The sequence below is a fragment of the Trichoderma asperellum genome, chromosome 3 (assembly GCF_020647865.1).
Source record: "Trichoderma asperellum chromosome 3, complete sequence".
Lineage (NCBI taxonomy): Eukaryota > Fungi > Ascomycota > Sordariomycetes > Hypocreales > Hypocreaceae > Trichoderma > Trichoderma asperellum.
The window spans coordinates 4394478-4408317 of record NC_089417.1 but is presented as its reverse complement, the minus strand read 5'-3'; the positions used below and the strand labels follow the sequence as shown (position 1 = coordinate 4408317).

The 13840-nt window shown below is 52.0% G+C and overlaps 3 protein-coding genes across 3 annotated transcripts; 2 read left to right on the top strand and 1 right to left on the bottom strand.

Annotated features, from left to right (window-relative positions):
• Positions 1-1020: 1020 nt before the first annotated feature.
• TrAFT101_006035 (uncharacterized protein) lies at positions 1021-1555 on the top strand (the record flags this gene model as incomplete). Its single annotated transcript, XM_066127640.1, has 2 exons — positions 1021-1141; positions 1203-1555. The coding sequence occupies 2 exons, from the start codon at positions 1021-1023 to the stop codon at positions 1553-1555; spliced, it is 474 nt and encodes a 157-aa protein (XP_065983753.1).
• Positions 1556-1644: 89 nt separating this feature from the next.
• On the top strand, positions 1645-3372 carry TrAFT101_006034 (uncharacterized protein; the record flags this gene model as incomplete). Its single annotated transcript, XM_024905639.2, has 1 exon — positions 1645-3372. One exon carries the CDS (start codon positions 1645-1647, stop codon positions 3370-3372), a length of 1728 nt encoding a protein of 575 aa, XP_024760560.1.
• A 6369-nt stretch (positions 3373-9741) lies between these two features.
• On the bottom strand, positions 9742-12671 carry TrAFT101_006033 (uncharacterized protein). Its single transcript, XM_066127639.1, has one exon. The coding sequence runs from the start codon at positions 12075-12077 to the stop codon at positions 10494-10496; it is 1584 nt and encodes a 527-aa protein (XP_065983752.1). The 5' UTR covers positions 12078-12671; the 3' UTR covers positions 9742-10493.
• Between the last annotated feature and the right edge of the window lie 1169 nt (positions 12672-13840).

Here is a 13840-nt window from a genome sequence, read left to right as displayed (position 1 = left end):
ATACTACAACGTCGAACTCAGAGCTTGCCTACCTAGCATCAGCCACCGCCGTAATGGGTGTCTTAGCAAATGCCGTTCTATGCCAGGAACAGATAGTTTCCAAATGCCATCCGAGATCCGGACCTGGCGCTGGCAGGTTATGACGAGACCACCTGACTTGAGTCAGTGACACTATGGTCACAGAAGTACGATGGATGAGCACTGGATGGGGATGCCCCAAGAGCTTTTTGTTGGGCTGCACAGTACAATAGAGTTTTAGCAGTGATACTACCATATACTGCTCTGTGTACCAAGTTGGTTTACAACGAAGCACTGTATCGTTCTGTATCTGCCCTGAGACACATACGGGTAACGGGAGCACAATAAGATTGCACAATACGGATGGGATGGCACACGGACACAGCTATTGGTTGGTGGGGGAGGAAATATCCATGACGCAGGGTCTTGGTCTTGGTCTTTTTTTTTTTTTTCTCTTTCTCCTCCCAAGCGACACAGAAAGGCGTCACAAAGGGACCCCGAAAGTCGGATAGAGCCGCCTGTGCCGATAAGCAATTCCGCCAACGTGCCGCAAACACCGAAGTATGCACGAGTCGCTGAGTGCGCGCATTGGTCGTGCATGTAGGTACAAGGAACGGGTGGTGGCGGGCGTTCATCAGCACTTTGACAAAGGACGCTCCGCCTAACTTCAGCACGACGCAGTAATCGGATGGAAAACTTTTTATTTTGTTCTCGCCTCCTTCTTTTGCTTATTTTCCCGTGCCGTGTCGTATCTAGATTGCTGCTCAAGCATAACTGGCCTTTACCCGTGAGGGTGGTGCAGCGCTGACTTGGGCGGCCCAGTAGCGGAGCGTAAATGTGACGCAAAGAAGGTGAATCTCGCCGTAATCCAGATGGATTTGCAAGACCCAGCGCGCCAAGTCAACTGTAGGTTACGTGCTAGCATCGCTAGTATCAACGATGTCCCCCTACCGCGCTGCTTAGTGCTCGACGTAGCCCGCCCGGTGCTAGCAGCTACAGATCATGTACGCAGGATGGAGCCGCGAGTACAGTGCCCAGCAGCTAGCGACAGCGGGAGAAGTCGCTGAAACCCGCGGCGACGGCGCTGTCTCGGAACGTCTGTGCAGCACCAATCGCACTGTCAGTAGGCGTCAGTGGGCGGCAACAGCGCACAAGTGGCTGGCCTCTGACCACTGTCACCTCAGCTGCCAGCACGCGAGCAGCCACCAAACCCCCACCCCGGCCCATCAGGCCGTTGCTACTACCCAGGTGGCCTGGTCGCGATGACGCTCAACAAAAACAAAAGGCTGGCCCGTCCAGCCTCTCCTTTTCCTCCTCAGTTTTCTTGCTCTTCGTCGCCTTTTGCTTGCTGCTCCCGGCCACGTTCAAACCCCAGGCCATTGGCGACTGGCACGATTTGTTCCAGCGACACCCCTACACATCCGCTTATTCCCTTGAGCGCTCCACCTTGACTCGGCATCGCCACATGCAGCTATCCTTCACCGATCAGAGCGCCCCCCATTTGCCTTATCGCGCGCGACCTTTCCCCGATAATTAGAGAATAACCGACATTTGGAACCCACATTAAACGCCTGTCCTCTTCTTCTTTTTTCCCTTCTTTATTCCTTCCAAATACATACAGCCATCATGGCATTTCAACAGCAGCCCAACCGTCCGGCCGTGCAGCGGGCTGCTCGCTCCGCTGTTGGCAGCCAAGGTCTTTCTAGGCGATCGGCGCGCAGCGCCCAGGAGCAAGAAGCCGACGAGGCGCAGACTTGGGTGCTCTTCTCGCCTCCTACCGATGTGACCACCACGTCCTATCTGACCGAAGATGAGCATGACGAATCGTTGGAGACCCCAGGCCGCTCGCGCCTAAGCGACCTCGGCAGCTTAAATACAGTTGCAAGAACAGGGTCGGCGGCGGCGGCGGCGGCGGCCGGGCGAAATGATGAAGCCCAGTCCTCGCAGCTCTCTGCGGCTGTTGACGAATCACAAGCGGATGATGCTGAGCTGGATAGTCTCGATGGCCATCTGCCTGGGTTCAGGTCATTCCCCCGGAATAGCTTTGTTATGCCGGTCCTCCCAGCCCACGATGGCCTCGGCTCGTTCCACTTGGATCAACCCGCCCTCGGCTTAGACGCTCAGGACCACATTTACCAGTTTGAGAGGTTTAACCCCAGACGAGTACGCCGGAGGCTAAACAGCTTTGATGAGGCTCAGTTTGAATTGGAGCAAGCGCAAATCCAGGAGGCAGAGAAGAGGGCACGGATTGAAGCCTGGCGGCTGGAACATAGCCGCATCATCCTAGAAGAGGTGCAGCGCGAGGCACGGCGATCAAAGATATTGCAGCAGAAGCGGGTCGTTTCACAGAAACCCGTGCCAAAGGCAGAGGAAGTCACCGAGACGGAAGACATGACTTGGCATGAGGAAGACCCAGATACTCACCCAGAAGACAAGGAAGACAGCGAAGGGCTGATTACGAGAATCACTCGCAAAGTTTTGCGGGATATACTTGGTATAGATGAGAAGCTACTATCCGTGGTACTCGGGGGCGATCTATTAAGCGATGAGGAGCTTTCAAGGACCCCGCGTCCGTCAGAGAGTGGACACGACCAGGAGCCATCAGCTCCGGAATCAGAAGAATCGTGGCATATGCGCATCCTGGAGACAGTATCAAGAGAGCTTGGCTTGCTGGTCAACCATCTCTCAAAGCACCCCGGCGCCTTTTCAACGTACTCGCATGTTCACCAGGTACCTTTGCCTTATGCCGGTTTGCCGGCCATACCGGAGGCTGCAGGCGCGCGGGCATCTTCGTCCGCACGCACAGCAGCAGATAGGGCCAGCGAGAATATATTTCCAGAATTCAGACCCACGATCCGATCCACTCCGCGAACGACCAACAGACCACCACTGAGGTCAACGGCATCAGAGGCATTATTACAGGATTTGCCCATGGACGACACATTTACTCAAGAGGAGTGGGAGAGGGACATTGATATCAAGCTCATGTTCCGATACCTAGTGTCACGCTTTACGTCTAGGCCTGAGCCGACGATCCCTACCGAGATGACTACCCGTCCGGTTCCTGCGAAGCCGCAAGACGCTGCCGCTAAGGCTGCCAGAGTAAGGCAGCACCACCCCCTCACCTCCCGGACTCGCCCTAATGAACGTCGAGCTTTCAAAGCAACTGCACCTAGCAGCCCCGTGGCTATGCGACATCACTCCAGCTGTGCCAGCCAGAGCACACGCCGATCAGCCAGGAGAAGCAGCGTCTCATCACGACACTACTGGGACATTGGAGGATCCATCGGCACGGGATCAATGATTGCTGCTGCTGCTCCCAATGCCGCGATGGGCAGCTGGGGCGAAGTTTAAACCGAAGCGGTGCGGGTTTTTATCATCGGGTTTTTATATCATTCGTTCATTATCATCATTTTCTGGCATCACTTACAGCGGCATTACTAGGCGACTATCACATTATTGTTCCCCTCATTACTATCATATTTTTTATTCAAGAGCAAGGCGTAATGCATTTGTTGGCGAGATGCATGATGTTAATGATTTGAGGTCGACCGGGAAAGGCGTTTTTGGTTATCTTTTTTCCTTGGCTATTAGATACATTACTATTGGAAGAATCCGTACTCGGAGATAAGACAGCGGGCTTTTTGTTTTTGACATTCTGCAAAAGCCACGCAAGCCTTCCTAGCATACTAGGGGGTTTTGAATATAATCATCTATTGAATGACAACGATTACACATCCTATTCTTGATTATGAGGCTACCAGGGGATAAGCCCGCCTGGCGCGGGAAAGCAGACGTATATGCCGGTTGGTGGCTTGACAGGATGTCGTGTCTAACGCATGCAGGACGGCAAGAGGGTCCACTGAGCTGCGCTCGTGATGAGAGTGACGAGGCGAGGCTACGTGGATGCCTTACGGTTTTTCTTCCCTAGTGGTATTGAACTGGCTGTATGTACTCCGTATATGGAATGGGACTTTTGTGTTACAGCGTTATGATGAGAAGTGGCGTTGTTTGGAAGATCTTCCATACTTGTATGGTAGGTAGATCTATATGTAGGTCTCCTTTTGGTACTACAGGTATGTATGTACATACTGTAGGCTAGGACTTTTACTGGAAGGGGAGTCTTGAGGCCCCTGCAGAATGAGTGATATCGATAGTGGGGCAGCCGTTTGTTGGCTTAATGCTGTAGATGCCTCGATGGTGTCCGTTTTGCAGTGATGGTGGCTGTGCTGTCATTGAGTAGTTCCGTCAAGAAGCGAGGGTAGAGTTCTGGCAAAAGACGACTGGACATGGCAGCAATCATAAGAGCTGCCCGTTGTTTTGTTTCGTTTCGTTTTCAGCTATCAAAACGCTTCAAATCAACTGTAGTTGCTCATGGAGCGCCACGCCGCACTACTGCTAACTAGCACCACTCAACTAGCCAGAAAGGCACGGGCCATGCCGATAAGACAGCATACACCTGTGGGCCGGTTTTTTAGAGAGTGTTTTCTCGCGTTTCAGGGAGGGAGAATATCGCCAGTTGACCGCGTAAAGTAGTGGGTTTGGCGGGGTTGGAGGGAGAGGAAGCAGTGAATAGCGTCATCTCCTGTTATTGCCATCGGGGGGCTATTAGTTGTTTGTTTATTTATCATTTTTTGCATATGTTTCTTTCGCGCGATGACTTTGTTGGGCTTGCTGTATTGTATTTTACTACGTTGTAATGAGAGAGAGAGAGAGAGGGAGAGAGCTGTGATGGCGCTGGCTGAAGAAGATGTGATGCACATTGGTCCATGTTGGCTGTCTGTCTGCTCTCATGCGACCCAGATATGACAGTTGACCCGTCCTCAACATCAACGTTGGATAGGTACCTATGCAGCGCTGTATAATACCATTGGGCATCGCGCAATCTCCGTACCTGCTCGTCTTCTCTCCCGGCAGATGCGGAATTGAGAGGTAACCCAAGCGAATTAACGCTGCAGTGGCAGCAACTAGCAGTCACAGCCTGGGAAAGGCGCGATAGGATGGTGTGCAGCCCCCTGTTCTCACTCCTCCAGTTCTTTGGCCTCGTTCTCGTCTTCGGGGCCGCCAACCAACGGTGACTCTGCATCGTCTGCCAACTGACTGTGTCCTTCACAGGGAGCGACTCCGGCTTCAAACAGGCCGCATCGCAATAAAGGCGCGCGCAAGCCATCCTGCCCGCCGGCTGCGCAACTCGCAATCTTGTCTTCCCATCTTCTGCCACTTTCAGGCGATGGTTTTGGGCCAGTTTTAGTGGCCGCAGCGGGCACAAAGGCGCGTTTCGAGGGAGCCGAAATGTGGGGAGCCTCTTAAACCACGGCCAAGCCTGGGGCTCCCACATAAGACGAGTCCTTTCCAAGCTCAGCACCTTTTTCTGGGCTCCCGCATCGCCTTTTTCAGCTCCATGACAAGCCATCTGCTCTGTTGCTCGATTTTTGTCGTTTCTGCCATGCCCGCCAAGCCTGCAATGCTGCGACCTCCATAGAACAGTCAGTATATATACGCCAGCGTCGCCCGCCTTCTCCCTGTCGTTACTTGTCGTCTTTCACTTGCTCGTATCCGGGAGCTGCGACTTCACCCCAGACCTCTCGACACACTCTGCGCACGAAACTGCTGCTGCCGACCTCAGTCTCCGCAAGCTCTTCCTCTTCTCCGGCTTCTCTATCCGCAGTGCCATGAACTGAGTGGCCAGCGGACCTGCGACCCGTCTGGGCCTGCTCACCGAGTGAGGCTCAACCATCTCCCTTAAACAAGGACAAGACGTGCCATCGTCAACCTTGCCAACCGAACGACGAGCGAACTTTGCCGCCCCTACGACTCTTCGACACTGTTCCACCCCATTTTCACCACTTTAAGAGCTAGACGCAGTCTCCTCTGTGTACCAATGGCCTCGAATCCATTCGAAACAGCTCAGTTCGGCACCGGAGTTCTCGATCTCTATCATGAAAACGCTGCAGTTGTGCGGACCGCTGTTCCTCTTCCTCAGTTGCCTAGCGGTGGATGCAACTATGTAGATTTGACACCAGGCGCCAATGGATCACGATGCGGCTGTCGGCGTTTCTGGTCTTCCCACCCAGGCAGCCCTCTCGTGGATCAAGCCGGTTGGTGCATGTGCAACCATCATGCGTGCTACCATGACGATCGCCCTCGCAACTCCCAGCCTCAACAACAGCCAGCAGAAATGATTCATATGCCCGCCACTGCGCAGATTACTGAGAACCTGCAGGCAATTCAGACACTGGATGCCATGAGCCCCGCTCTGGACCTCATCTCAGCCAAGGAAGCAACGGCGATGCTTGGGCCCGAGCTCCTCAGCTTCAATGGAGCCAGCCCATTGTCCTTTCTACAGAAACCCATCGACGAGCATTATAATTCTCTGGGGGCTGTTCCCACACCCCAGCAGGCGTCTAGCTCTATGCCTGATACTCTAGCCTGGGCTGATCCTGCACCGCATACTCAGCCGGAATCTCCTACAACACTGCCATCAATTCCTCCTCAAAGTCTCATATCTCAGGCGACCTCCAGCAACTCTTCTGTACACGCCAAGTATCTAAGGCCCTTTGCCGGAAAAGGTTTGCATACTCTGAGCAGCAACAATCCATCTATTGTTCCACAACAGTCAATTGTACACCCCAGCTTGCCAGAGTCACTCTTCCAGCAGAAGACTGAGAGTATCGAAGAATCGTTTGTATTCCTAACTGCGGATGAGGAATCTACCCCAAGACCAGACACTGCTACCACTCAAATTGAACCTCGTGCGGCGGCGGCCGCCGCCGCCGCCGCCGCATCATCCGAGGCCATACCTACTGAGACATTAAAGAATCTCACAGACATAGTTGGCGCTCACTCACAACGACTTGACAAGCTGGAGACCGTCTCTTTCTCGGACAGCGCTCACGAAGAGTGTAGTGACAGATATGAATCAATGGACCTTCGTGTTATTGAGCTGGAGAGCAAAATGGAAGATATTGAGAAACGTGTTATCGACAATGACAGCACAAATCGTCATCCAGATGACGCCGCCACTCCAATCGAGGATACATCGGTCACCTCCAGTGCCGCCAGCCGCCCAAATTACTCGCAGGAAGTTTATAGCCAGCTCCAGTCACTGCAAGCCCAAGTTGACCAACTTCAATCAGTCATTCCTTCTTGGAACCATGCCTGGGAAGTAGAAGTTGTCTTTATACCCTTTCCGCTCGGAAGGCTATGGCAGCCTATTCACCAATTCAAGGCTGACCCAAATATTGATAATGAGGATGACTGGACTCAGCTCCCCATGACACTTAGCACATCCAGATCCCGCGCTCAATCTCCATTCTTAGAAGACTGGCCTGCGCATAACCGTGAGATAGAGTGGCTCCTGCCTAGGGCGTGCAGCGATAAGGGCGTCGCAGACTGGCGTCTGAGGAGTCGTGGCCTAGTCAAGAAGATTGTGGTAAAAGATTCGGATGCAAGAAGCGTTAACGTTGCGATGCTCGCGGCTTTTGGGAATGTGTTCCGCGACATGCAGATGTATGCCAGACCGCAAAGCCCTCTATCCAAGGCCTCTAAGTATATGGGACTTCGATCGCCATGGGTTCCTCTCCGCAAAATTCATAAAGACTCACGCCTGCGATTCTTGGGTCCAGAGGAAATGCTAACTCCAGCATTGTGGGACGTCCAGTTCCTAAACTCAGTCATGATGAGGTCATCAGAACCTAGATTGTTCGTTACTCATCCTGACGCCTACCTTCAAACCCATGAAGCGTACGAGTCGTCTTGGACTTGGACAAGATTACAGGAGATGCCACCGGCCTATGATGTTACAGAATCGCAGGAGGCACCCGAGGTAGATCGACTTGAAGAATGCTGGGCATGGAATGAGCAGCTTGACGGACCACTGGCTACGCAGGTCCCTAGCAAAATTCCCCGTCAAGAAAGACACCGGGTCTCCATATCGCCATCTGTTGAGATTTTCCCTACCAGTCGTCTTTGGCCGGAACCCACTTCGGCTACTGTCCATCGCCAATCAGTAATAACTAGGAGCAAAGAGTCAGTCCCGCCTTTCCCTAGGACTCCTTCAGCGCCTATCACTGCCATAACGCATCATACCGCGTCTGGAGCAATTTCCAAACGGCGACTCTCATCTCGTGGCCAGAGCCGACGGTCTTCACCGACTATCCAGAGCCTACCTCAAGCAGGCGTCACAAAGAAACGCCAGACGCGAGAGTCGTCTGGCTACGCACGACACACCCCAAGACCAACCAAGTCACCCTCTCCTGCCCCCTCTGTTTATCGTGATCGCCAGCGCAGCCGAAGCGTAACTCCTGGCTGGGGCATAACACCAGGTCGGGGCACAACTCCAGGTTGGGGCACAACTCCAGGTCGGGGCACAATTCCAGGTCGGGGCACAACCCCCGGTGACTATGCTACACCACATAGCAATGCTCCCCTTCAGGAACTTCGGATGGAGCGAGAAACCAGCTTTTTCCGCGAACAGTCAGTGGCCATGGATGACGCTGACGATTATGAAAGTGAGGACATTGATAGCTCCAGTTATATGGATGAGGACGACGAATCATATAGCGATGAGGGACATGATGGAGGCGAAGAAAACGGAGAGGAAGGGGATATCAGCACCATATATGCACCGCAAGGTTCTCAACTACTTAAATCATCCCAATCTGCTCCTCAGAATAGCTCACAGCCACAGCAACCTCGTCCTTTGAGCAGAGATAACCCTTGGCCAGGTGTCGAGGATCAAGGGTTAAATAACCATCCGGATATGGAAAATATAGCGCCTCAGACAAACAGTCGGCCAGGTGATGACACTCACCATTCTGACGGCGAGAATATTGATCCTAACCTCATGGACGTGGAAGACGAGAGCGATAACAGCGGACCGTCTGAGTATCCGAGCACACCGAGAGGGTGGCACAACCAAACAACAAAGGAATTTGTTATTCACCGGGATGACCAGGATAAAAGAGCTTAACCCTCCCTCATCTTCTCTTATCTTTCTTTATCTCCTTTGTTTTGAAGTGTGGCATGTTTTGTTGGCATTGAATTGAGTGGTATTTTAGCGAGCAAGTATGACATATGTCAAAAAAGATCACAGAGGAGGAAGTTATGATTGGACGGACGTTTATATATGCATATATACGCACATATATAAAGCTGATTTGCATGGGCAGGGCACAGCTGTCGTTAATCAGGGCGTATGGAAACAGAGCGGCCATGTGTTTGTTAGGATCTTTTTTTTTTTCTCCTTGTCTGATTATGCATGGCGTTTGGAGAGAAATCATTTCTTCTTCTCTTTTTTTTTCTTGGAATATGTTACCATCTTGGTTCTATGTTATCGGCGTCTGGGGTATGTGTGGATATAGGGACGGCTTTCTATCTTTCCTCTTTTATAAGTGTACCTTGTCCTCTCTTTTTTTCCCCCTACGCTTCGTTGATATGGGGAGGATATATCAGTGGGAGTGTTCATCTTGGATAGTCTACATAAAAGACATATTAGAAGCACATGTCATATGAAAGACTTTGCTCTCTTCAACCTCAGTATCTTACGTAGCAGATGTGTGGCAACCTTTTCCGCGCAAAACACAATGTAGAGCGACTTTTCATTCGTCATGCGTTCTAGGAAAAGGGTGGGCATATGACTTACCCCACGAGACACATTCAATGCTACTGCACCACACACAACACAGCCAAGCACACCAGCTAGGAGATTTTGATTTTTAGTTTGTTTGCATTTAATTTTCATTCTTATTTATCAATGTATAAGTATCAAATAAATATTATGTTAAATAGCAAAGTCTATATCGGTGTGCCAAAACAATAACAAGCAGAACAGTGTAAAGCAGATTTCTATGTTGCGGTGATAAAATATCACATATGACAAGTGATGACAGGTATAGTGTAGAAACATGTGTGTATAGGTATATATGTACATTGTGAGGAAAGGCGCAGCAGCGGGATCGGGTATCAAAAGGCCAAAGACTGACCCTTGAAAATGCTCAAGCAAACTCCTTCACACTCAAAACACCAGACTAAATACAAGGGGAGGATGTGAGGGGGTTCATCAATTCGTCTGCGAGGACCGTTATGAGGCCCAAATGGGCACCCATCAGGACCAAACATTTGTCAAGTTGGACAACTCAAAGATGCAAATATCAATACCATATCCGAAAAAAAAAATGAAAACAAACGGGGGGTAGTTATAAAAGGAAAGCAGGTAATGCCAGTAAATTATCACAACCGCCGTCTGGAAACGCCTTTTAAAACACGTCGTCTTCCAAGTGGCCCTCGGAAAATCTTCAGTCCACTTCGTACGATTCGTCTCCATTTGGGTATCAACTGCTAATCTTTCTTCGCGTATGCATTCATCTAGCCAGGCAAACTGTGCAGAAAGATGTATCGGGAAATGAAATGGAAAAGAGAAACCAAGTAAGGAAAATAAGACCTTCATGCATATGATTAAAATGCATGTCTGATGCTTAGTACCAAGTACCCTTGGGATCAATCTCATATAGTAGACGGCAAGTTCTCGCTGGGCATAGGGTTTGCCGCTCGAGATTCTTGAACTTAGGTCCACTGGGTCCTGTAACATAATGATACTGGCCAAAGAGGCGCCATTGGCGAGGATCAGCTAGGGTGTAAGTCTCATCACCCCAACGGCCCTGATAGTGCAGCCACGTAGTCGGCGCATCCGGATTGGACGCGGCGGGGACGAAGCTGTGGGTGTCGTGCGTCAGTCCCTTCGCTCCAATGCTATCCTCGTGCTCGATGGTGTCTTCGGGGTTCTCGAGGGTGTAATCGTAGAAATAAGCATAGTTATTAAGCGCAGGATCCCATAGGGGGCCCTTATCCGTAACATCCTTTAGCATTTTGAAGGGCAGAACGTAAGGGTGCGGACCGGGCAGAGCATACATGGCATGGGAGCCAACAGCCGAGTATATGACGGGCCTCACGCCGCGCTTTTCAATGGCCTCCCATGCGTAAGCCTGGCCACCCTCGTGCTCAGAAAAGAAGATGCCGCGGGGTTCTCCATTCTGGAAGCGCACCATGCAATGCTCCCAGTCACCCACATGGTTTCCGAATCGTAGGCCAAGCACAGTTTGCCCTAGATTGTAGCTGTAAAAGAAAAACCAGAAAGCATCAACAATGCCCGAGCCTTTATCCACCAGAACGAGGGTAGCCGGCGCTTTGGAATAGCCATCGGCATCTGGTTTGTGGCCGCGCGGAATTATCCGTTGCTGTTCTTTGCCGGGACTAGGTGTAGGGGCATATGCGGGTTTGTTTTTCCTTCGAGGATCAGAGATACGATGGACAGGATGCTTCTTGTCTGTGTCGAACCAAGTGTCGGGCTCGTTATGTGGTTTCCTACCACTTCCTCGAGGAGGTGGTGTAGAAGCATCGGGGTCATCAAAGGGGTTTGGCAGGTTGTCATGGCTGTGAAGCCACTTGGGGCGAGATTCAACGTCCTCCAGGCTGTGAAGAGTGACCATATGATTATCGAAGCGGTTGAGGCTCTGCAAGTTATGCAGCGTCACATTCTCGGTCGTGTTCAAACGCTTGTGGTCGATTGTGACAATCATGTGTTGGATATGCTCGCGAATGTCTGAAGGCCAAAACTGCTCGCCAGAGTAGAGGTGCACTAACGGGGCATGATCGATAACATATTGGGGAACTTCCTTGAGGATCTTGCGACGCTCCTGCGGATTCCTCTTCAAGTCCCTCTTGGCTTTCCGGCTTCCTAAGCCGTGGAGTTCAGCATCTTCCTCCCACGTAACGTCCATACGTTTTCGCAGTTCTACTCTTAGCTCGTCTTCAGGGTCTTCTTCGAAGATGGGCGGGAGCACGGCAGGGTCCCTCCGCAGGTGGTGCAGACCACACAAGCTTATCCATCGGCATGCTTGGCGATCCCAGAAGTATGGGCTACTGCTAACCCAAAGTCGATCGCGAGCGCGACTCTCAGGTCCTCTACTTGTTGGATCGAGGAGAACGGGGAGGTAAGTAGCCACAAAGATAATGAGTAGCACCGGCACCGTCAGGTAGGTGAATCGTCGCACCCAGTACATGGCGGCTTCGGTGCCCGAGAACGCTCGGCAACGACGGGTGAATGATTTTGCGAGTCGAGTGAAGAATGGTGATATGATATCGGTAGATGTGTTGGTATATGGTATTACAGGCCCAATCAAGGGAGATTGGATATTCTCAGCTGAAAGGACGAGGCGGGATGGCTAAAGATGCAAAGTGGCGACGGATCTGGCAAGGCTGCGCATCAAGGATGACGTTCGGGCGTCTTAATCGTATACGGCAGGGTTAAGAATAATGGTTCAGCAGAGCCTTGCAGACTGCAATCGCAAGCAAAGAATGAATGGCTGAGGTCGAGAGGCGTCGAGAGGTCAGAGTTCCGGGGGAAGCGGGATATCCGGGTGAGGCTGGGGTTCGGAGCAGATCTAAGACCCGAGGATGAGGAATGCAAGGCGGATTATTATAAGTGCATCACAAAGGAGAAAAGAAACGCTGCGGAATAGGCTTATCACGGCGCCCCTGGCGACATGGTCGAGCTATTCGCAAGCGAGATCACAGTGGAGGTGGGAAGTAGAAGTAAAATATGAAAGTCGAGAAGATACAAACAAAGAGAAGAAAAAAGTCAAAAAGAGGCCCGGTTGTCAAGAATGTGAGATGCGGTTTGGCTGAGGGTGTGGCTGTTGCAAGGTCGCGGTACTTGTGGCCGCAAGAGTCCAGGTACATGCAGGCATTTGGGCGGCAGGTGGCCCGCTCCTCCACCGGCACCGGCCAGGCGTACCTGTACGAGTAATGATAATAGATTCAGGGCGTACCGGAACACCGCCAGAAGTAGAGATACCTGGCTAGCACTGGGCAACACGTTCGAATCGAGCGCCACGCGGCGGCGTGGTTGGCCCTAGGCGCCTGTTTTAGTGGGCTCGGCATCGTTCGGAGCCTTGGGACGCCAGAACCAATACGCTGCAGCCGTAGGGCCATGTACCGCTACCTCGCAGCGATGCCTGACCGCCCCGGCCCAGCGCCTGAGTCCGAGTACGAAGCCAGCAAGGCGCGTGGACCCCTCAAACTCTGCAAGGACTGTCCGGCTGAGCCGCCCTGACAGGAAGCCAAGCCCAAGGTGCCGCGCCTGCCCCCTTCTGCGGCCAATCATGTCGCCTTAGGATTCGCCAAGACCCGCATGCATCGGCGCCACGACTGCCCTCCGTCTCTCCTTCCCTACTCACCTCAAGTAAGCACTTTGGCACTTCTTGCGCCTCCAAGTAGCGGTACTACTCGGCAGTCTAGAATGCACCGGGACAACTAACATCTGCTACTGCTAGTGTGCTGCAAGCCAAACAAGAGCCTCTGCTAGGTGCTCACATTACGTAGGTATTGCTTCGTGCACACGTACGTCCAACACCTTTTGCTTCACTTTGCCGCATGATATCCGAATCAGCTAAAGGGCTTGTTCTCGCTCCTCCCGACATTGCGAGTTTCCGCTTCTGCTTCACATCTTCGCCCACTTCCGCAGCCCCCACTTCCACATGAACTCTCCCCGCTAGCCGGACTCCCCCCGAGAGCCTTAGTGTATACTGTAGGTCGTCCACAGAAGGTTCGTCATATCAACCTACTGCAGGACACGTAGTTTGCCGGCTACCTTACCCTGTATACAGACGCGAAGTAGTAATGGTCATTCGATCAAGCGCATGGAACGATTTGCCGTGAACGCATATCATATCCGTTGATTTGTGATTAATATTCGGCATTACTGCTAATTGTGCCTGTATCTGCTCTTGGTGTATCTGTTCCAGCCGGGCCAATTCGCACATTC

Excerpts from the sequence above, each read along its gene's own strand:
- TrAFT101_006033 (XM_066127639.1), bottom strand. The coding sequence starts at position 12,077 with ATGTACTGGGTGCGACGATTCACCTACCTGACGGTGCCGGTGCTACTC.